This window comes from Lichenostomus cassidix, chromosome 8 (assembly GCF_008360975.1).
Source record: "Lichenostomus cassidix isolate B80296 chromosome 8, HeHo_3.0, whole genome shotgun sequence".
In the NCBI taxonomy this organism is placed as follows: domain Eukaryota; kingdom Metazoa; phylum Chordata; class Aves; order Passeriformes; family Meliphagidae; genus Lichenostomus; species Lichenostomus cassidix.
In genome coordinates this window covers 2,926,594-2,950,351 of record NC_139489.1, presented here as the reverse complement: position 1 = coordinate 2,950,351, position 23,758 = coordinate 2,926,594, and the positions used below count along the sequence as shown (strand labels likewise).

The window sequence follows — 23,758 nt, the reverse complement described above, 5'->3', positions numbered from 1 at the left end:
TGCTCCTGGAAACTGCAGCTTCTGCCTGGAGGCCTCAATGGGGTCCTGTGGTGCAGCTGCTTCCCAGTTCAAGGCATTTACTGGTTTTAACCACTGGTTGTCAATTGTGGGACTGTTTCACTATGTATGCAATGGTTTAAAATAGTAATTTGTTGCTGTTATTTTCCAAGGCATTTTCCTCATTGGACTGTTGAGTGCAGCAGCTTCACTGTGTGTTGTGTGTTGCTGGAGCTCACCCTGCTGCCCCTGGACACAGCAGCCACTCCGTGATGCTGGGCAGGTAAACAAGGAACATTTTGCATATTGTCATTCTGGTTTCCTTGTGATCTCAGGGTCATTTTTTACCATCAGTTCTGTAGGAATTGCCTTTGCTCTTAACAGTGCCAACCTCCTGCAGTGCTGCAGCAGTGCAGCAGCAGAAAGACAGGGCATGACCAAAGGCCACAGCCAGTGCTGGATATGGCCTGTGTTGGTCTTTGCTTTGCAGAACACTTCATGACAAAAACGTTTTGATAAAGATTTATTGATTCATGAGACAGAGATGTGACAGAGTGACTGTTTTTTAGAGAAGTACATCTTAAGGAAATGTTGAATTAATCCTTGTATTAGTGTTATAAAACAGAGGCTGGTATTGCTCTTCCCACTGTACCCAGCCACAGCCTCAACAGTGCAACCTCTAAAGTGTCACTCATTTTGCCCAGGTGAACCATGGCCATCCATCCTACAATTAGGAAAGCCTGAAGCCCCTTATTCATTTACAGTGCCACAGGGCAAGCCTAGAAATGTCCTGGCAGCTCCCAGGCTGATCCCATGATCATTGTGGGATTAAAATGGGATACTGAGTGCACAGTCTACTTGTAAAAGAAATGATTTTGCAATTGCTTTGAGATAAAGAAACCACCCAGCCTCCTCCTGGAGCTGTCAAGAGCTGGTTTTAGCACCCCTGAGAAAGGATTTTCCATGTGGGGATGGTGACCAAGGCTTCCCTACCGAGGCACAGCACAGATCTTGTAGGACTGTGGAGCTATTGCGATGCCTAACATGGGCTGGAGGCTGGGTGTGGTGTTTGGGGGCACCAGGAAGGTGAATTTCTGGAGCAGGGATGTGAAGAAGAGGAAGAGCTCGGCACGGGCCAGCACCTCTCCCAGGCAGGCACGCTTCCCTGTGGAGACAGCAACCCACAGCATCCTCAGACTGTGCTGCTGCAGCTGAAAATGTTTCTGCCTGCCCTTAGGACTGTGGTCCAGCTGTGTTACCCCATTACTGGATGAGTTTTTGCACCCAAACTAAGCTTCCCAATAAAAACTTTGGCATTACAGCATGGACTGCCCCCCCAAATAGCATGACTTTGTGAGGACATTTCACACACACATACACCTGGCAGAGCTCACCAAAGAGGGCTACCAGAGAAGGTGTGTGATGCTGGTGTGGGAAATGGCTGCTAAATGCAACTTCCCCAGGGAAGCTGCTGGCTGGGGAACCCTGTGGTGGCAACAGTGAGGCCCCTGGTGAGCTCAGCCATGGGGGAGCAGGAGCACAGAGTGGTGCTCTTGCCTTGGTGAAGGTGTTCCTAAAGTCTCTGGAGTTTTCATGGTTTTTTATTCATCCTCGTTTCTCTCCTGTGCATGTGAAGAGAGACGAGAAAGAGCTCCAAGGGTGGTTGTGGTGCTTTGGGGAGGCCATGGGAGCAGTTGAGCAGCATCTCCCAGGGTGTATCTGTCCTTTCCATTGCTATTTTCCTCTCTGTCTCCACCCTGCAGTTGGAAACCCAAGCCCACACGTGCGCCATAATTCAGTAATTCTTACCTGCAGAAAATGGTAGAAAATACTCGCTTTTCCAGAACTTCCCATCCTTCAGGAAATGCTCAGGGTTAAAAGCGTCAGGGGTTTTCCACTCATTCTTGTCGAACAGCAGAGAGGTTAAATTTGTCATTACAACAGTGCCCTAAGAGGAAGAAAAGAAAAATAAATCCCACTTTCTCTGGCACTGGCAGCAGGAGGGGCAGTTTTATCTTCCACTCTCCTCTCCATAAAGAACATCCACAGTCAAATTGTACTGAAATTATTTGTGCAACAGCCCACTGCAGGGCCAGATCTTTCTACTTCCTGTCTGCAGGTACAATTATATAACTGCATTTTTCCTTCATCAGCATTGTTTTTATGTGTTGCAATCTCAGTCCAAAGTTCCTGTAAGAGCTGTGGGCTGGGATCTGTGCCTCAAAGGTGCATGGGGGTGTGGCACCATTCAGGGAGCTGCAGAATATTGTTTGGCTGGCAAAAATCCACATTTACCAGGAGTGAACTCTGGACAGGGCAGGGACACTGTGCCTGGAGAGCTGGGAGTCTCCCTGGAGTCCCAGCGCTCCACAGCTTACCTTTGGGATGTAGTAGCCATCCACATAGGCGTCCTCTGATGCCATTCTTGGCACATTGAAAGGGATAACATTGCCTTTCCTCTGCACTTCATGGATGACAGCGTTGGTGTAGTGCAGGTTGTTCCTGTCCTCCAGGGCTGGTGGCCTTGCCTGGCCAATGACTGCATCAATCTCAGCTTGCACCCGGGCTGGGGGAAAGAGCAGCATCAGCCCAGGGAAATACCCTCAGAACAATACAGGATTATTGCTGCAAGGGTCCACCAAGAGATCTGGGCCACTGTTTATACCTCATGTGGGGACATACCCAACTGCTCTCCCAAAAGGCTGTGAGGGATAAAAGCAAGGGCACACACCGGCTTTTTGTTAGCTGTACCTTGAATTTCTGGATTTGTGGCCATAAAAAGCAAAGCCCAGCGGAGGGTGGCAGAGGTGGTCTCAGTCCCAGCAAACATCAGGTCACAGGTGCAGGCCACAAGGCCTTCCTCCTGGAATGTCTCGCTGTCATTGCCCTTCACAAGAAGGTGTGTTAGTGCCATGGGAACAGTGAGGGTGTCCTGGCACCAGGCTTGGTCCAGACCACCCCAAGGATTTTGGTAGAAGCTGCTGACCCCCTGTGCCTCCATCCTGCTGATGGGCAGCCTGAACCTGATGTCTGTCCTGAGCTCATAAAAGGCCACACAGGCAGCTCAGATGGAGAATCTGGGCTTTTTTCCCATCCCTTCTGATTTCTAAGCTCCACTCCAGTAGCGTTTTCTCCCAGTTGCTGACCTTGGATATCTCCAGCAGGTAGCTGTCGATGTAGTCCCGGCTCTCCGAGGGGTTCCAGTCCTCCTTGTGTTTGTTGATCTGATTTCGCATATATTCTTTCAACAACCTCCAGTTTTTAAAAATGGTTTGGTGGTCTCCAGGTATGTACTTCATTATAGATGGGAAATTGTTGTACAGCTTTGAACACAAAAGGAAAAAGATAACTTAAATAAAGGACTTTAAAAACTCTTCTGACATCAAAACTTGAGGGGCTTGCAATTGCACTTGCTAAATTTCTGGACCTGGTGGAAGTAGCTCAGCTCCAGAAGAGCAGAATTCTCACTATGGAGTGACTTGGCTGTTATCCAGTGTTTCAGCAGGCAGGTTGGGATTCAGTGGGCAGGAAAAGTGATTTTGGGTGAGAGAGAGCAGTGTGAGCACAGCACAACTTGAATGGAAGGCAGAAAGAAATTACAGACAAATCTACCCTGTGCAAAGGAATAAGGATTGACAGGTTTGGTGATGACAACACTCTGAATATTGAGGTTGACTCCAGAGAAGAAACTGTGGCCCTGAGTTGGTGGCAGGAGGGCTATACCTGGCTTGTGACAGATCCATGGAGGACAATGGTGTCATACATGAGCTTCAGCAGTCTTTGGAAGTCCTCATCATGGTATTCAAACCGGTTGCCAAAGACGAGGGAGCAGATGACGTTTGCAACAGCATTAGTGACTTTAAGCTGAGGGTTGAAAGGATTCCCTGCAGAAGAAGAAGATCAGTTCTCTTCCACTCTTCTCAGAAAAGGAGAAGAAAACACACTTGTCAGAGGTAAAGTAAGAAATACTAATGAAATGAGTGGCCCCTCATGGGCACTGTCCTATGTCAGTGCTTTCCTGGGATGCCTGGCTGATCCCGTGAGCTGGCCAAGCTTGGGGCAACCCCCATGGTCCCAGTTCAGTCAGATTATGGAGATGCTTGTTTTGGAAAGGAAGGTCTGCAGGATGTCATTGGAATTCATAGGAAGCATCAGCACACAGTATTGTGTGTATCCTCCCAGAGAGGAGCAGGCTGAAGGTGGGCTGTGAATAATGCAGTGGGTGTTGCCTGGCTGCATTCCCCAGCCAGCTGGAAGGCAAAGCACCTGTAGGAAGGAGCAGGGATGCTGTAACATCCCTTGCAAGGTGGGGTATTTTTCAGCATGCAGTGGAATCCTAACAGGCCCTACCAGCTCCTGCCTTTAGCACAGCTGATGAGGGCTGTGGCACTCACCCTGTTCATCCCTAAACACATCAGCGAGGCACCGGCACTCCTCCTGGATGCGTTCCTCCAGGCTCCTCTTCCCCAAGCCGAAGTTTCGGAGTGTGCTCAGCGTGAACCTCCTCTGTGCCTTCCACAGGTGCCCACTGGAGGAGATGATTCCTGGCAGGAGCACCCCAAGTGAGCCAGGGCTGATCCCCCACAGAGGGAGAACAGCTCCAGGGCTCTGCCTTCTCTCCAGCTGTCCCAGACCTCTGCAGGGGCAAGGCTTGGACCTTACAGCTGAGGCACATCTTGAGGGATAACTCACCCATCTTGGTGAAGATCTCCTCGTCCAGGGGAATATCAGGGCGCTCGATGAACTTGTCCCCTTGGTTTACAAGCACTTCCTTCACCAGCCTCATCCCATTGACCATCACAAACTTCATGCTGCCCATGTGCATGCCAAAGATGTCACCATATCTTTTACTAAGCTGGGAGGGGACATAAAAGGGGTTACATTTGTAATGAATGTGCCTGGTGAGACCAGAACAGCCCTGTCAGGAAACATGGGTGAAAAGATGAGAGTGGGAGGGGAGACAGAATGTGTTCACTCTGCCTGAGGGCATAGGCTTTTTTCTTTCCTCTTTTCCTGAATTAGCTATCAGGAGTTGGTGTTAATTGGCCATAAATCAAGTAAATCTCTCCATGTTTGATTTTTCAGTCCTATGTTTTTCCAGTTTCTGTTTTGCCCCATCCAGCCCCCACTCACACCTATGGGGTTTGTACATCTGTGACTGCACCAATGGTATCATGTTCCCTTTGCCCACAGCATCACTCCACACTTGTCCCATTCCTTGCACTCAGGTAAATGTCAATGACATGGGCAAACCTCCTGTCTGCCTTCACAACCTGTGGGGTTTGGGTTATCCTTTTCCCTACATGGCCAGGGATGTGTAGCTGCAATCCCTCCATCCCTTCCCCACACTGCCCACCACACACATACCCTCCCCACTGTGACCGCGGGGTCTTTGAAGTCCACCAGGTAGATGTGCCCCAAAAAGGGAAGGCGTAAGGGGGTGGGAGGGAAATTCTTTGGATTTCTGTTCCTCATGTAGTCAGCGATGAGCAGGAAGACGAAGAGAAAGATGAGGAATGTCTGGAGGGAGATGCTGTCCCAGAGGAAGCACAGCATGGCTGGATGATGTGGCTCTGCAGGGATGATCCCACAGCAGGTCAGGGCAGGCTGAGCTCACAGGGCTCCACTGAGCCCCCAGGGACAGGGACAGATGGGTGATGTGCTGGTGCAGCTGTGGGTGCAAACACAAGACAGCACGGAGCAGCTTTTGCTGGCCTGCTCTAGGAGCTGTGTTCAGATTCCTGCTTTCCCAGCTTTCAGAAAGGATTAAACTCCTCCTTGATTAAACTGAAAGATTTCCTCTGATCTGATTTACAAAAAAACCCCAAACTACCAAGAACCAGAACACCCTCAGCTTCCCCTTTCCCCTCCAGCCTCCCCTCCATATTTTACTAAACCCCATTGCTCCACACCCTTGTCTAAAGGACAGAAATGAGCTTTGCAGGATCGAGATTAAAACCTTCCGGCAGTTTCACCGTGCTGTTCCCACAAGCCCATCTCTCAGGATGAGCTCTGCTCCCTCCTCCCCTGGTGTCCTCACTGTGCTGTGTCCCAGCGTCGCTTCCTTCCCGGTGCTGGGGAGCCTCCAGCTGCTCCGAGAGCCTTGTGCTTCCCGTGTTTACAGCAGCTCCTCGCTGCTATGAGGAGTCCCGGGCCAAGCCCCAGCTCTCAGGGGACATCCGAGATAAGGTTGCACAAAGTTTTCACAAACCATCTGACTCACAGTTTCGTGTTTCCGTGTGCCAGCGTGACGTGAGCTGCAAGTAAACAGCTCTCTAGGAACTGCAGCAGTTTCTAAGCACCATCGTTTTCTGATTTCATAACTTTCTGATGAGTGCAGGCAGAGCAGCTTGCTGCAGCCATGCCTTGAGCCCTCCAGCCATGCCTTCCCCCTTGCCTCATCCTTTGGGTCACAGCCCGTGGTGAAGTTGTTCCCAAAGCCCCACAGAGCTCAGGCAGGTGCTGAGAAGCTGATGCAGATGCCCAGCTCTGCAGGCTGGGGCCCTTTGCTGGTAGCTGGCAATAGAATATTCCACATTTTCCCAGCCAGGAGCAGCTCTGGGTCAGGGAGGTGTTCATCCACACAGACCACGTGGAATTTTGATGTTTTATTGTGAAAGAAGCACTGAGCAGCAGCACTTTGCCCTTGCACCACGTGGCTCTGCCACAGCCCTTTGCAGTCACCAGCTGCCACCTCCTGCTCTGGGGACGTTTTGGGTTCCTTTTCTCTCTTTTGGGGGCATCAGTTGTGCCTGTTGGGATTGTCCAGCGCTGATGGCAAGGCACAGAGGTGCAGAGAGCCGCTGGAGTGATGCCCTACATGTGTTCTCCTTACACTTGGGAAGCTTAAGAAGTCAAATCTCTTTTACTGTGGAATGTAAAGGGGAAAAGCCTGCTTTTGAGGAGAAACTCTCTTTTTACCTCTGGCTTTTAAACACACTTAGGCATGAGCCCGTGGAGGTGCAGGTGTTCCCCAGCAGTTACATGAGAAGATACATTCAAAAAGTAAACAAATTTGTGCCTGCTGCCATTATGGTATGGGATCATTGCATTTAATTTTGCTTAATCCCCAACTGACTTAAAAAAAAAAAAAAAGAAAAAAAAAGAAAAAAAAAGAAGATTATTTCAATAATTTATATTCTCTATGCATAGGGGACAAAACCCTCAAGTAACAAGGAAACACAAGTTGGAAATGAAAGAGTGAAGAGATCAACATTTATTTGCTAAACCAGTGCAAATAATACAAGCTGTAGCCACATGCCAGAGGTCAGACCTACAGCAGAACGAATAAAAAATTAGAGAGAAACCAGTTCCTAGTCCCGAGTGGCTTTGAAAACTTCATAGGTGAAAAAGAAGTCCCTGAATCTTTTATGTTTTCTCTTTAACAAAGACAAAAGCACAACATGGGAGCCCATGAGTGTGAAACAATAATTAAAAACGCAATAGGATTAAAGTGATGAGTCGGAAGGACAGCTCAGTGACAGAATCCCCGTGGCAGGGATGTGATGTGCAGAGGACTCTCCCCTGTGGCATAAATCTGCCACTGCACGGGGATTGCTTTGTACCGCAGCAAAGCCTTTATTGCCGGGGACAGAGGAGAAAACCAGTGGAAATGAAACTCGATGTAATCCTCTTTTCCTGTTAACTATTCCATATCCTACACGGGTACCCATAGAAAGTAACTTATGAAAGGTGAGAAGAAAAAAAAAGACCAGAAAAACAGTAATTGTTGCTGTGACAATACTCCAAACTGAAGTACACAGGAGACAGCATTTCTAAACATAAATGCTTGGTCACACAAATAGAAAAATTCTCTACAGGTTGCATATTTAATTACCTCTTATCTGAAGAGAGCTGGTAGGGGAAGAAGCTCTGTGTCCATCATGGAGGTTGCCCTATCCCAACCCACTTCCTCAGCCCCACGCTGTCCATGCTTGTCACGCACAGAGACAAATCTGTGCCAGAAACAGAGGGGAAGTGTGGAACTCGTGACTTCCCACCACAAAACCACTGTTCCAGCACTTCCTTCCTGAGGGCCAGCACTGAGCTGCCACAGGCATGACCCTTCCAGCACTCTCTGCTGTTCCCTCCCTGCTGGGCTTCAGGTGAACTGATCCCCAGCAACCCCAGGGGATTATTTTATTGCAACTTTTCTGATTTGTATTCTACTAGCACAAACCTTTTTATTTTCTAATACAATACTGCAATATCATATTTTCATAGCCCTTCCAGACCTGCTGGAAGCACACCTCCTTATGCCATGCCACTTGGGTTGGGCTTTGGTAGAAGCTGCTCCTACTCCCCCTGTAGCCTCCTAATTAAAATTTCCATACACTCTATGAGATCCAAAAAACATGTGCTGCTGCAGCAGAGATCTCTGCTTAGATGTATTTTAACCCTGGAAGTGTCCAAGGCCAGGTTGGATGGGGCTTGGAGCAGCCTGGTTTGGTGGAAGGTGTCCCTGCCCATGGCAGAGGGGTCAAACAAGGTGATCTTTAAGGTCCTTTCCCAGCCAAACTATTCCTTGATTCTGTGATTTCCATCACAAAGCAGCAATGTGATGGTGCAGGGAGTGTCCACATCGAGCCCAAGCCCACCTGAGGCTCAGGATTGGCAGTGGCTACCTGGAAGTCTAATTTGGTGCTGAGGCATGACTCCAGAGCTTCTATGTCCAAAGCCAGCTGCTCTCTCTGACCAGGGACACCTCAGAAAACACAGCCCTTGGCTATTTGGGTGCTGCAGCATTAGGGGTTGATAAGTTGTCTCTGGGTGATGGACATATTCCCTACGGAAAAGTCAGTATTAAACCATACTTTTGCAGGTGGCAGACACCTTCCTGGGCATTGCTGACAGTGGAAATTCGCTTATAAGGCTTTTAAACCCATGCACTTTGTCAGACTAGTAGCAGGGAGCAGGAATGAGATAAAGGGAAGAGCCACAAGGCTTGTGTTTGTCACAGTGTGCAGGATGTGGCCCTTGTGCCCTTCCCTGCCACCCAAATGGGTGCTGGACCTCCAGGGCCCATCATTTCAGCCCAGAATCTCTGGGACAGTCGGGAGAAGGGGCAGTTCCCAGTTTGTGGAGGCTGAGTGGGGCTCTGGGGCAGCCCCAGGCCTGGCTCAGTCGCGGGGCACGGCGCAGAGCTGGAAGGGTTTGGGGCAGCGAGTGAGGCTGAGCGTGAAGGCAAAGGACAGCACAGCCTCTGCTGGGGCCTGGAAGGTGAACTTCTGCAGCAGGGCTACGAAGAAGATGAAGAGCTCAGTCCTGGCTAGCTGCTCCCCTGGACAAGCCCTCTTGCCTGGAAAAGGAGCACAAATAACCCAAAAGAGTCCCGAGTGAGCTCCAGCCACTCCGAGCCTCCTCTCGCCGTGCCGCCTTGCACAGGCTGCGGCAGCTTTTCTTCCTGGAAAGGTTAGGTGGCAATGTTCACCCACACAATCTGCTCAAACCTTCCCCAGAAGTTTACTGCCGAGCAAACTGCGCCTGTTCCGAGAGGCGAGGAGCGGAAACAGTCTGAAAAACCCAGTTATGCAACTTGTGCAAGAAGAAAAAGCCTTGGTTTTTGGGTTGTTTTTTTATCCCGCAATAACAAATTGATTTCTTTCCCACTCCGAGCAGCTACTAGTAACTGTGACTGGGATTTTCACTGTGGGGATGGGCTGGAAGCTGGACAGGAGCAGTACCCCCTACTCTATAAGCAGTGTCTCGGGGAAAAAATAAAAGCTTAGCAAAAAAAGGGAAGCCACCTCCCCATCCATCATCCTACCTGCAGAGAAGGGCAGAAAAGCCTCCCGCCTCCTGTACTGGCCGTTTTCCAGGAAATGTTCAGGATTAAAGGTGTCTGGAGTCTCCCACACGTTTTTGTCGAACATTATCGAAGTCAGGCTGGTCATCAGGGTGGTGCCCTGCGAGAGGTGGAGAAAAGGGGTGATTATGCGGCGGAGAGGAGCCGACGTGCTGCCAGACTGGGTTATTATTAGCTCTGTAAACTACACTCTTTTAAGGGCAAAATGGGTTTTTTTTTTCCCCTAAGCTACGTAATTAAATGAGGGTGAAAGCCTGCGGGATTGTTCACTTGTGTGTGCCTTTATATATCACCGAGTGCTGATCTGCACCTTGAGCTGCTGGAACAGGTGATGTTAATGCAAACCAACTTTAAATTGGTAGCACTGCATTCCCAGAGGAATTTTAAGCAATTTAATCAAGTAATTTTCAATTGATTTGTTTAAATGTGCTTTAAAAAAAAATACTGATCTGGTGTATTTCCACATTCTCTATCAGCAAGAGAAATATTATAATCAGTGTGGAGGGAAATACCTAGGCTTTTTATTTTTAGTTTTTTTCATTGCAACCAGTCACATAGAGGGAAGAGACCAGTTATATCTAAATTGGTAATTGCAGAACTGTGTGTGTGGAACAATACCCATACCTGCCTTTCATCGAGTGCTACTTTTAATAGATGATTTTTAATATTTTGTGGAATTAACAAACCCAAACTGTTTGCTTTCCTATGTTTCCTAGCCCTCTATTCCCATAAGGTGTGGAGGGCATCTTTTACAAAATTTAAGGGCTAAACCTTTTTTACAATTGGAAATTAGGATCAACACTGTAAGGACCTCACAATTCTCCTCTGTAAGGAGGTGAGACCCCTAACAACCCCACAGAATCCATCAGAAGGGATTGTATTTTCTATAAAATTGTGATATTTCTATAAGATCCTGCTCGTTGGTTGCCTGCTGGGGAAGATTTGGGAGTTGGATTGTGAAGACCCTGCTGTGGTGGGATGAAGATTGGTAGGATGACGGTGGGATGAAGGTTGGTGGGATGAAGGTTGGCAGGATGAAGATTGGTGGGATGAAGGCTGGTAGGATGAAGGCTGGTGGGATGAAGGTTGGTGGGATGAAGGTTGGTCGGATGAAAGCTGGTGGGATGAAGGCTGGTGGGATGAAGGCTGGTGGGACGAAGGTTGGCAGGATGAAGATTGGTAGGATGAAGGCTGGTGGGATGAAGGCTGGTGGGATGAAGGTTGGTGGGATGAAGGCTGGTGGGATGAAGGTTGGTGGGATGAAGGTTGGTGGGATGAAGGCTGGTGGGATGAAGGTTGGTGGGATGAAGGTTGGTGGGATGAAGGCTGGTGGGATGAAGGTTGGTGGGACGAAGGTTGGTAGGACAAAGGTTGGTGGGATGAAGGTTGGTGGGATGAAGGTTGGTAGGACAAAGGTTGATGGGATGAAGGTTGGTAGGATGAAGGCTGGAGGGATGAAGGTTGGAGGTCCCCACGCACTTTGGGCAGGTGGAAGCCAGCCAGGGTGGTGTCGCTGGTGGCCATGCGGGGCACCCCCAGGGGCACCACGTTGCCCATGCGCAGCACCTCACTCAGCACGGCGCTGGTGTAGGGCATCTGCTCCTTGTCAGCCATCGAGGGCTGCCGGCACTGCCCGACCACGGTGTCGATCTCCTGCTGCACTTTCTCTACAGGGAGAAAAAAAAATTAGAAATATCCCTCTTCATGGAATCATAGCATCGTTAAGGTTGGAAAAGCTCTCTGAGATCATCAAGTCCAAACATTAAACCAACCACAGCCAAACCACATCCCCAAGTGCCACATCCACACTCCTTTCGAACACTTCCAGGGTGATTGCACCACTCCCTTGGGCAGCTTGTTCCAGGACAACCCTTTCAGTGAAGAAATTTTCCCTTACATCCAACATAAACCTCCCCTGGCACAACTTGAGGCCATTCCTCCTTGTCCTATCACTTGTTCTTTGGGAAAAGAGAATGACCCCCACCTGGTTCCACCTTCCTTTCGGGGAGTTGTGGAGAGCAAGAAGTTCCCCCCTGAGGTTCCTTTTTTCAGGGCCAAATACTCCCAGTTCCCTCAACCACTCCTCCTGGTACTTGTGTTCAAAAGGTTCCCAATGAGATACCTGGGGCACAGGCATGTCCAAGATGTGACAGAGCTAGGATAACTCTGTTTCCTGTTTCCCTTCCCTAGTTTTGGGCTAAGCCAAGGACCCTCAGTGGCCCTACCCTGAATGTGGGGGTGTGCAGCCATGTAGAGCAGAGCCCAGCGGATGGCAGTCGCCGTTGTCTCAGTCCCAGTTAAGAACAGGTCCAACGTGGAGCACAGCAGGTTTTCCTCATGGAAATATGAGCTGGTGTCACCCTTAAACTTGGAGGAAAAACATGGCAATGAAAGTTCTTACTATGGAGGGGATGCTTTCAAAAACCCAATCCAAAATCATCTGTATGTAACTGAAGTCCTGCTGCTCCTTTGTTATTTACCAGCTCAGGATTTGGAAATTTCCAGCCTTTACTTTCACTGAATTTCAAGCCCTAAGGACTGTTTTGAAAGACACCCTGGTTGCTGTAGAGTGACTCTTGAAAGCAGGTAGCGTTTTTAAATGTCAAGTTTCACAATGGCAAACACAGGCCTGTGAGCACTCATAGAAACATGAACATGTTCCCTGAGAGTCCTCCTACGCTGTGTGACAGAACGAAAAAGGGAAGAAGACAAAGTGTAAATGCTTAAAAAAAATAAAATCAAAAAATCTCTGTGTTTTCAAAGGGATCAGGCTTCTGCTGCTGCTTAAGTTTGATGTGGCAGAGGTAGGCAGGAGAAAGCAACATATGAGGCAAGAGCTCCCCTGACAAAACAGGAGAATCTTCTCTGTTCATTCTACTATGGGTTAAGCTTTAGATGTTTTTCAGTATTTCCCTCCTACCTTTTCTATTTCCTTCAGGTAATAGTCAATGTAATCTCCTGCCTCAGACTGGTCCAAATCCTCCTTGTGCTTTGCAATCACACCTTTCACAAAATATTGAAGTTTTTCCCAGTGCCTGAAGATTCTCCTGAAGGGTCCTGGCAGCCATCTCATGATCAAAGGAAAAGCATTATACAACTGGTGAGAAATCAAACAGAACAAAAGAGTGGTTTTTTTTGAGTTAGAAAAGAGTATACAAAAGAGCATTTCTTGAGTTAGAAAAGAGTATATCAGTTGAGATGATGGGACAATTTATTAGCTCTTCTTGCTACCAGGGAAAAGCATCAGTTTTTCTACAGTGGTCCAATTGGCACAAATTTACTTACCCAGATGTAAACAAGTGCAAACAAGAATTGGACAGATGTTTTCTGCTGATAAAGGTCTCTAATTCTGAGTGGCCAAAGCTACCACCTAATGTGAGGTGGCCACAGGTGAGGTGGATGCAGATGAGACCCTTAGTGTGTCCCCATGGAGGGGACAGAGATCAGACTTGTTCCATGGTGTATGGCCATGCAGAAAATACACCACCAAATCCACCTGTTTTGGTTCTAAACCTGGAATCTCAATTTTTTCATAAATACAAGATATTTAAGAAACTGGTTGGGATATGGGTGAGGGAAAAGATAGGAATTTCCCAGAGTGTTACTAATTCTTTTTGTAGAAACAGATATTTTTAAGATTTTCTTGTTGTTCTTCAGTTATGTCAGGCATAAGATTGGTTTTACAATTCTGTAGTGGTTTTTTTTTTCTCAATGTGCCCCAATAATTTTAACTTATTTCCTTGCTTTCCTGATAGACTTCATTTATCAATCCAGCCTAATATAAAACAATTCTCACAGTCATTTTCCTTTTAACGTGACTCTTTTTCTACAGGAAACAGCAGATTCCATCAGTGCCTCAGAAACCCCTGTTTCTGAGCTCTTCCACGCAGCTGAAGCTGGAAAAAGATCCAAGAGGCTTTACCTGGCCCCAGAAACTTCCGATGAGCAGCAGCGTTTCAGCCAGGGAGTGCAGCAATTCCTGGAAACGGTTGTCATGGTAGTCGAAGCGACTCCCAAAAGTTATGGAACAGATGATGTTGGAAACAGCACTGTTGATTTTGTAATGGGGGTCAAATGGTTGTCCTGGAGGGAACAAAGGGAAAGGAAACTGCCTGAAAGGAGGTTGTGGCCAGGTGGTGGTTGGTCTTTTGTTCCAAGTAGCAAGGGACAGGATAAGGGGATAAGCCTCAAGTTGTGCCAGGGGAGATTTAGATTGGACTTGAGGGAAAATGTTTTCATTTGAAAGGATGGCAATGGTGGAGTCACCATTCCTGGAAGTGTTCAAAAGGCATGGGGACATGGTTTAGTGGTGAACATGGCAGGGCTGGGTTGATGTTTGGACTCGATGAACTTAAGGATCTTCAACAAAAATCTATCCATGATTCTACAATTGTAAAGACAGCTTTAATTCTTTTTTTCTGTACAGTCTCAGTCAAAAGCATGTTCTGTACCAGATCCACAGCTGTGAATCACACCTGTTTCTCACCCATGGTGGTGCTCAGGTTTCACTCCATGCCCTGGGGTACTCACCACCCCATGACCTCTAGCATCCCTCTGGAGATTGGGCACTATGGACCAGGACATCCCATCCAGTGTCCAGTCCAAGCTGCTGGCAGACAGGGACATTAGCACTGAGCTGCTCAATGGTTTCCCTGAACCATTTTCCAGGGAAAACAACCAGCAGGAGTCCATGCTGCTGACTTTGCATGCTCCAACACGTATTTGGGGCCAATTTTAAATGCCAGGAGAGGGTCCCTCAAAGCTTAGCCGAGGGCAGGGAGCCCTGGATTAACCACACTGCAAAAATGTGATTGCACTGGGCTTTAGTTGTCCACCACAAAGAAATCAAGGGAGCTGGAGAGAGGGGAGAGGACTGCAGATCTCTGTGCCCACCTGTAAACCCCAGCAACAGCTCATATGGGCCAAAGAGCACCTTTGTAAAGTGAAGTGTGGCACAATGCTCATCACATCTGCATTCCCTAAGAGAGCTACTGAGCAGAGACCTTCATCTCCTCAGGCACATTTCAGCAGCCTGGAGAGCCACTTGCTGTGACAAGAGACAGATCTCAGTGACAAGCCCAGTCCAGCCCTGAGCTGCTGTTGAGCATCACTTTGAAATGCAAGGCACTCCTCGCAGGACTGCTGATCTCTCCACTCTTCAAGAAAGTAATTAAACCGGGCTGGTGCTCAGATATTAGAGTGATGGACATGATCACTATTTGTCATTACTAATGGGAAGAAAGGCCCAAACCAGCAGCTTAATTAGTTTATTGATTAGGACTATAGAAGACTATAATCAATTGGCAACATGGAGTATTTGGCCTGTTCAGCGCAACAGCAATTAAAATGGAGCAAGTTTAGTATATAATTTCACAATTCCTTTTTAGATCTTTCTTGTTTACTAAATATAGCTCCATAGAATTAGCTCAACCCCATCTGCTTCTATTTAAAGCTGAAGTGCAACATCACCCATGTACCAACATACAAATTATTCTTACTAATATCCCTCTGGCAGTTTTTAAAAGCTGGACCATAAAAGAGCAAGGCACACGCTTCATCTGTGTGTGATACAAAAGGAAAGCCTGACTAAACAAGTTTTAAAATACTTTGCAAAACCAAGGACAAGCAGAGGTTAACTAAGCCTCTGAGTGGAAGTGCCTGATAGCAGGAGAGCTGCCTTTATTCCTTTGCAGAACGCACGAGACACTTCCTTAGCCATATAAACACTCAAATTTTAATAACCACCTAGTACATATTTACTTAATATTAATAAGGAAGAACTAAAATAGGAGGCCTGAGGTCTAAAATAAGTGCTAAAAGGCACAGTCTGGAAGTGTAAGATAGAGATTTGAGCTATTGAAGAAATGTTTTGCATGTTTGGAGCTGCGTTGGGGTGAGAGTTTTACTTCTCATCATTCATTTAGCTGGAAGCACGATGCTCTGCATTAATCCCCCACCTTTCTCCTCCTCAATTGTCTCCACGAGGTACCGACTCTCCTCTTGCACTTTGTCCTCAAAATTTACTGCAAGGTTTTTCAGTGTTGCTAAAGCAAACTTTCTCTGCTGTCTCCATATGTGCCCATTGGATGATATGAGCCCTGTAGGTGGAAAAAAAAAAACAGGTGAACAATCCTCTCTCTGGGTCATTTGTGAGTGTTAGGATTCAGAAACAGCCATTCATCGTGGACAAAAACCCCCAAACCAAAGCAAACAAACCTCGTGGATGTGGAAAAGGCTGTGGCTTTGCCTGGGAATTAAAATTCAAGAGTAATTGGCTTCTGCTAAAGATCTAGCTTTATGGATTTGCTTTAATCTGCTACTTTGTCACTTTGCGTGGGAAAAAAAGGTGTAAGCCAAAATACTCTGAGTACTATCACGCTGTTGGCAGAGCTGCAGGCAGGAGCACCCCTTCTCTGGAGCTGTGTGCAACCCAGGGAGGAGAAGTAAAGGAGAAATGAAAACCAGGGGGAAGCTCTGCAAGTGTATCGATCACCAGGCAGCTTGCATTTATTTCTCATCTTTCAATAAAATGTGGTTTTGATCCCATCCTCATCCCTAAATCTCAGAGAGATTAAAATATACCCCTGTGAGATTATTAGTCTGAATTAAATTCTTGCCTTTCCCTGTGCAAGCTTTTACAGGTGAAGTTCACAAGGGTTGAATTCAACCTGTTTCTTTCACTCTTAACTGTTATCATTCCAAAGAGATGAAAGCTTTATCCCAAAATCCTGGAAGCTGTGCTTACCAAAACCTCTAAATATTTCTTGGAGGAGTGGAATATTTGGCCGGTCAGCAAATATTTCAGCCTGGTGGACAAGAGCTTCTCTCACCATCTGGTAGCCACTGACAACCACAAATGTCAGACTTCCAAACTGCACACTGAAGATGTTCCCATACCGAGGTGTAAGCTGAAAGAGAGTCCATTGTCCTCTGAGAACAAGAAGATGGAGATTTTCAAAACTCCCCTGGACAAGACCTTGAGCAGGGAAATCTAACTTGGAATTTAATCCTGCTTGAAGCAAAGGGACTTTAGAGAAACCCAAACTTGCAGATCCCATTCAATCTAAACTACTCCATGAAGGCTGGAGAGGCATAAGAAGGGCTGGAGAGCTGTAGTGTGGGGGAGATGGTTTGCTTGTATTTGTTATCTGGTGTCACCCGGGTTTTGCCAGGTGTTTACACCAGTTTGGCTCCTAACAAGAATGTGACTTGCTTTGTAGCTAGTGGGCATCTGCTCTGTCCCTTTCTGTCCCACCACACTCAGGCTCTTCCTGCTGAGGGCAAAACATGACAAATTATCCCTTTCATCAACTTTGTGTTCAAAGCAGTGTGGTTTCTTCTCCAGGTCTCCCATTTAGAAACATGCTCTAACTGCTTATGGCTAGAAACACACTTCTAATTTTAAATCTAAATGCATTTATGGCCAAACTAAAGTCATTTTCTTTGCATGGACTTTGCTGGCATTAGTGTCTCCTCTGAGATGTATATGAGTAAAGGGGGATCATATCTTCTCTCTGACAAGGAATTCATTCTCTTAGAATGAATCTACATGAAAGGACACACAGAGTGACCCCAAACTGCTGGGGTGACTTGTGAAACCAGCCTGGGACCAGATGGGTGTCTCAATCATTGTATGCTGGTAAATGAATGGGATTAATTTTCCTTATAACTGTGTGTATTGACAAAATATCCTGAACTCACTGCCTCAGCCTTCCCTGAGGATTCCCTTAGGGACCACCTGTGCTGGTGGCCTGAGAACACCCAGGGTAGACAGACTGAAGTCAGCCTCCTGAGCAAAAGCAAGAGAGCAGAAAGGATTTTTGCAGCCAGTATGTCAGAACTTCTTCCACCTTTTCAGAGAGGAATACTCAGCATGTAGAAAATCTCTCTCTTGGCTCTGCTGGGAGTCAAAGCTTTGAAAACATTTCCAGAGAGATCACTGCCTCTTTCTGCAACACAGAAGGAGCCACAGGACCTAACTCAGGATTTTAAATATGTCTTTCACATATGATGGGCTGAATCATTGGCCTCTGAGCAAAGACAATGACAATTTCCAGAGATGATCTTCACAGTCCAAACAGTTCATTTCTCACACAGTACTTTTCATGTCCTCCAGCCTGGCCCAGCCCTTCAGGGCCCTTCCTGGGCTCCAGAAGGAAATGGTCATGCTCAGATGGAAAGAAAGAAGAGGAACATGTAGGTCTTCCTCCAGTAAGGATCTTTTTTCCCATTGGACCATACTACTCCCATGGAAGAGGAGGTGATATTGAGAGATAAAAACAAGAAGGGTCATCTAGCTTATGTAGTTATTGTATATGAATTTCTGCAGAGAGTGCCTTTGCTGCTTCACAGTGTAGTGACAGGAGTCATGGAAGGGTAAGATATTGTTAGTAAGGAAAATGTTCACGGAGCTCTTACCTTCTGCAGTGCAAGATGGAGAGGCTGCTTGAAGTCCACAAAAGTTCCCACGAGAGGAAAGAGCTGTGGCCCTGGAGGGAAGTTCCTGGGTCTTCTCTTTCTCACAAGGTCAATAATCAAGAGACACATGACCAGAACCACCAAGAGCATCCGACCGTTCAGCTTTTCCGAGAGAGACACCAAATCAGGCCAAAACTGAAGCTCCATCTTGGCTGATGAACTCGCAGGTTTTCATCCCAGGAAGGGACTTGATTCTGGTATTACATTTGCTAAAACAGAAGTAAGAAAGGACTGGAAAAGAAACAAAAAAGCTAAAATGCTGATAGCTGACTGGGGACAGAAGCTGCTTTTCCATATACAGCTGCTGCCAGACCACCTGCTGAATAACTAACTTTAAACACCAGGATCTCCAGAAACAACCCCAAAATCTCGCAACATTTGGCCAAACAAAAGCAATCTTGCCAAACTTTAGCTTTACACCTCTGCTAACTCCCTAATTTTCATACAGAAGAGCATTCCTCCCTTTTGCCCTGAACAAGGGGCTCCTTTATACAGACACCCTGCTGGGATTATGGGCATGGCAAGCATTCGAGGTGAGGTGAAAGCAGCTTACTGGGCTGATTATATATGGTGGTGTTGTGTAGTTTGAGGGATGGTGAGGCATCTGAGGTGATGGACACCACACTGGGGCTGAGGGGCTGATCCTGTTAAGTGCTAAGCACCATCTGCAAAAGGCTGGGTGCCTTCAGCACCCACCAAAGCCTTCCTGGCTTTGCCGGAGCCATCAGAGGAGGTTCAGACAAAGGAAGCCCTGCGGGAGCCCAGGGCTCTCCCAGCAACTTAAATGAGAGTTAAAGGAGCTTAATTTCAAGAGTGAGAACATAGGCTCATGTGCTTGCCATGAGATTGGAACTTATGCATTTAAATCTCCTGGGTTTTCTGAAAATCTCCTTTGAATAAAGCTTTACGCTGTCCCAGGAGAAGGCTGCAGTGGACTGACAGTGACCTCTGTGCCTCTGAATCCATCTCAGGTCACCTGCTGAGACTTTAGCTACTACTTGTTTCCAGCTTTTTCTTTCTTTTTTTTTTTCTCCTTTTAAGAAATTTACTCTGAGAACAATCTACGTTTATACCAAAGCAAAACTATCAGTAACGAGTTTTCAAATTATTTGCTTAGATGTTACTGTGAGAAATTCTGAAGGATGGTCAGTTTTCACTGCCATAGAATCTTAGAATGGTTTGGGTTGGAAGGGAACTTAAAGATCATCTAGTTCCAACCTCCTGCCATGGGCAGAGATTCTGTGTCTTCAGCTTTAAAGAAAGCTTTAATTTTTCAGGAGAAAAGTGCAGATTTTCATAGGAAACGGTAATTGGGAAAAAAATCTGGTATTCTCTAGTCTTTCACCATTTTTAAAAGCTTTGCTGTTCGTGTCTTTCACTACCTTAGAAACACACCCAGGCTGTCTGACAGACCCGTACCTTGGCTATTGCAGAAGTCTTTTTTAGGGGCAATAATTACCTCCAACCCAACCCCTCTTGCTTTGAAATACTATTTAAGCTGGGATTAGGCAGCAAACAGGGAGCAATGCCGGGAGAAACATCTCACATCCTTTGTGTATAAAGCACATTTCACATGTCCCCATTGCACAGCTGTGAGCAGCAGTGGTTGGATGTGCTTTCCCTCTCCTCCTGCCGGCTCACCCACGGTGCTCCTGCACCATTTGCATCCACGCACCTCTTCCAGCCTTCCTGGTGTGGCAAGCCAAGCCTGGCTCACCAGAGGCTAAATCAGGATAGCAGGCTCGTGCTCCTCATCCTGGCACCGGGGAGATGACTCGGTTGGTGGAGGTGTCAGCCTACAGCACGCTCAGAGGGACTGTGATGATAAGGCGTCAACTTCTGCTAGCCCAGTTTCACTCCTCTGTTCCTCGCTGTGCCATATGATTTGTCAGCATGCACAGAGTGCAGATCCCTCTACCACTTGTGGCTGCTGTGAATCGGGCTACGTGCAAAGCCAAGGTGTTAATGTGTTCTTCTGGGTGGTGTTGTGGGGGTGGGTGCATCGTGGTTGACAGGAGAAATGTTATTTTTAGCAGGAGGAGCACATTTTGCATGTACTCACATGTGTCTTGTCAGTCAGAAACCTCAAGCCTTTGCCTTGAAGCTTCACATGTCCAAATGCATCCTCTTGCAAAGTTCTTAGCATGCCAGATTTACTAAGAATTAGGGAAGAGCCTTCCAGTATTACCAGGGCTCTCCTAACCTCGGCAGACAATAACACCAGCCTGTTACCAAACTGTGACGATGCTATTTTGGGTCCCAGGCTTTAATTATCCCAGTTCTCAGCACGTGGTGATGTGCAAATCCCCAAAGCACTGAGGTAGTCACGTCGCTGTGCCACATGGGCAGCACCAAAGCTGTTGGACAACTCCAGTCTCTGCAGTGTTGATGAGATCCTCATCTGTAAGATCCTGGGCACCTGGAGGATGAACCTGTTCCTCTGGTCAGCACCATGAATGATGGAACATTGGTCTTCTGCAGTTCAAATAACCCAAATTTGAATTCATAAGAGGATGTGTGCCCATGCATCCAGTAGGCTGTAGACCCACCTTCCCCCAATTTCTGCTTGAATACCTCCCCTGACCCCAGTGCAGCTTTTGGCCACCTCACCTGAGCTCAGGATACCATGTGGATAAATTGTGCCATATTGCATGGACACACACACATCACTGCCTGAATATTAAGGCATCTTGAACAGCCAAGAGACAGAAATTGGCCCATATGCTTTGTACCTTCTTCCCTGGCTAGATGTCTAACTGTGTGCAGAAGGTTTTGAAACACAAAGAGAAACATTCTGTTAAAAATGCAATTACCATTTGTTTTTCAAGATATAGTATCCCATTATTTTTTCCAGGGAAGTGAAATTCAATAAGGTTACAACAGAATGTAGTCCAACAGTTACCGTACTTTCAGAGCATTATTTAACTACAGAATTTCTTAATGATTAGAAACATATGTAGGAAAAATCACATGCAAAATCAGAATGACTGGAGACAATTTTCCCCCAAAATACTTTTTTTCAGGCAAGTAACAGCTCATCCACCACTGTAGTTCCATCCATCACGTTGGAGGTGTGAGACTCCCACCCACCCTGGCAGCCACGTGCTCAGGTCACATCAACCTCCAGTGAAGTCCAAGGACCCATCCTGATTTCCAGTATGGAATATTTTGCTGTTTCTCTCCTCTTTATGTCTGACCCAAACAAGTGAGGCCATTTTCACCATGGGGAAGCCCTTGAAGAGCAGCGACCACCCCGATGTGTGTCTTAAGGTCACATCCCAGAAGGTTTTCATGCAGGTGCAGCTGCTGTTTCATGGTCCAGCCCAGGAGAGTCTTCATGAACCTGGAGTCAATGACAGCTTTGGACACTCATTTCCTTTTAGGATTTACTTTACTGGATCAAATGAAACCTACAGGGGATTTGTAATTTCAGACAGCCAGGAATGGAGAGTGCTGGGGCACCCAAACCTCACGGAGTAAACTCAGGAAAGACATGGTTCAACTCACTTCTCAGGATGAAGTTCCCCACTTGGGGTGATTTCTCTGGGACATAAGGGCTCCCATGTGAGCTCAGTGCTTAAATATATCAGGACTTTGACTCCAAGCCCCAGAACCAGGAAGCCAAGTCCATATTTATGGCTCTGTGGGTGTGGTGAATACTAAAGTGCCTCCAATTTTTCATCTTCTCTCTCTCCTCCATCAGCCAGATAGGTGCAAATAATATCTAGGCTTTCCTGGGACCATAGACCTCTCACCTGTAGCCTCCTTGCCATGGAAATATTTCCAGTGCTCATTAGAGCTGTGAGGCCACAGAGGAGCTGTTACCAGGAATGGGCAAACTGAGGCAATACGAGCTTCAACCAAATGGTGTGAGTAGACCAACAAAGTGTCTGGCTGTGCCATCTGGGAAGGATCCCAGAAACGGGATGCTCAGTCCCCTTCTACAACAGTCCAAAATGTCCCTTTTCTGCTGTTGTGAAGGGGTTGGATTCAGACTCATCAGCCAGATAATTAAATGCAGGTAGCAGAAAGCTCTGCAGGGAGCTCTCCCTGTGCCCCCCGACCTTGCATCACCCCTGGCTTTTGCTCCAAGATTTTATTCCCTTCTCATCCAGGAGCTGCGCGGCTGCTGCCAGCGCCGCCCGGCAGGATCCGTGCGGATGCAGGGAGTCAGATTTGGGGTGCCGGAGCGGTGCTTCCCCCGAGGGCAGCCAGAGGCAGCCAGGCACCCTCGCCCTGGCACGGCTCTCCCTCCGTCTGCCGCAGCCTGGCAGAGCCGGGGATGCAGCCCGGACTGTGCAGCATCCTCCGGCTCCCCGCGAACCTCCGCAATACTCTCCCTCCCGTCTGAGGCGCACCTTTTCAGTATTCACAGAGAAGAGTACAGTCACATATTCCTCTCAAAGCCACAAGGACTTGACTAGAGCTAAAATGTCATTTATGTACATATCACAAGCGTTTTTCTAGGCACAGATGTCTTTCTGGTGCCAATATGCTGTTTATGTACTTATCTGTCACAAGCACATGTCTACATACATATGCCCTGCTGGCAGAGGCACAGAGCATTTTGAAACTCTTATTAGACTGCTAATGAATAATACGCATACAAAGGAGAAAACAGAAGGTGGGTCTATCAGGAACAGCCTCTTTCTTAACTACCTTTTAATTGTAGGAGAGGAAGAAAAGAGATGAATTTTGATATGTTGGCATCTGTGAAGGCCTGCTTAGCAGCATCCAACGCCATCATTTTAAAAGTGGATTTTTCACAGGTTTGGGTATTTTGGGGGGAGGGGAGGATTTTTTTTTTTTTCTCTTTAAAAAAAAAACCCACAAAATTTTGACACTGAGAGTATTGCAAATCCTGGTGCCAATGATGTATGATAGTGTGATTGTCACCATGGAATGCTGAAAAGCTCGAGCAGCTGTTTGGCATATTGACAGTGCGAATTCAGAGCGTTTTAAATGCAAATGACAGTATTCAATTGATCGCAGGAAAACAATGGGTCATAGCCTTACCTTTCCTTGGCTATGCTCTGAATAATCAGGCTGCAAATCCATGCACAATAGGGATATTGTACACGTTCTGGGGATTTTGTTCCCCGCGTTCATGAGGGTCGATATGATGCTTCTTTTGGGCAGAGCTGAAATAGAGGCGCCGCTGAACCGTCCCAGGCACCTCGCGGGGGTGAGGTGGGGAAAAGGGCATAATTTGCTCCAAATCCACCACGTCCTAAGTGTCAGCCTGTTTTCCTTCACTTCTATCCTTTTCTGCTTGCTCTTTAATCATTCCCAAGGGTGGCTGGCTTTCTGCCTGACTTGTCTCCATTATACCCTGCTGCAATCAATATGGCAAGCAGAAATCAGCAGGAGAAGGCATGTTCTGCTCCCAGGGAGAGCCGGTGGGAGGGAAGGAGATCAGGCCAGCCAGCTGCAACCCCAGCCCGGCAGGCGAGCCGAAATCCAGCCGAAAAAAGCTGC

The 23,758-nt window shown here is 47.2% G+C and overlaps 2 protein-coding genes across 4 annotated transcripts; both read right to left on the bottom strand.

Moving 5' to 3' along the window:
• Nucleotides 1–588: 588 nt before the first annotated feature.
• On the bottom strand, nucleotides 589–7,938 carry CYP2J2 (cytochrome P450 family 2 subfamily J member 2). Of its 3 annotated transcripts, none has more exons than XM_085067462.1 (10): nucleotides 7,835–7,938; nucleotides 5,365–5,668; nucleotides 4,690–4,852; nucleotides 4,392–4,541; nucleotides 3,721–3,881; nucleotides 3,144–3,320; nucleotides 2,749–2,884; nucleotides 2,376–2,563; nucleotides 1,807–1,945; nucleotides 589–1,162 (listed from the first exon to the last, which is right to left on the bottom strand). In XM_085067462.1, exons 2-10 carry the CDS (start codon nucleotides 5,551–5,553, stop codon nucleotides 987–989), a joined length of 1,479 nt encoding a protein of 492 aa, XP_084923588.1. In that variant the 5' UTR covers nucleotides 5,554–5,668; nucleotides 7,835–7,938; the 3' UTR covers nucleotides 589–986. The 3 variants fall into 3 exon arrangements, with proteins under 3 accessions (XP_084923588.1, XP_084923587.1, XP_084923589.1); XM_085067461.1 differs by lacking the exon at nucleotides 7,835–7,938 and adding an exon at nucleotides 6,038–6,194; XM_085067463.1 differs by lacking the exons at nucleotides 5,365–5,668; nucleotides 7,835–7,938 and adding an exon at nucleotides 6,038–6,197.
• Nucleotides 7,939–8,127: 189 nt separating this feature from the next.
• On the bottom strand, nucleotides 8,128–18,485 carry LOC146433641 (cytochrome P450 2J2-like). The gene is made up of 9 exons (XM_085067465.1): nucleotides 18,221–18,485; nucleotides 16,548–16,710; nucleotides 15,760–15,900; nucleotides 13,725–13,885; nucleotides 12,723–12,899; nucleotides 12,028–12,169; nucleotides 11,282–11,469; nucleotides 9,764–9,902; nucleotides 8,128–9,295 (listed from the first exon to the last, which is right to left on the bottom strand). The coding sequence occupies exons 1-9, from the start codon at nucleotides 18,425–18,427 to the stop codon at nucleotides 9,117–9,119; spliced, it is 1,497 nt and encodes a 498-aa protein (XP_084923591.1). The 5' UTR covers nucleotides 18,428–18,485; the 3' UTR covers nucleotides 8,128–9,116.
• Nucleotides 18,486–23,758: the final 5,273 nt, after the last annotated feature.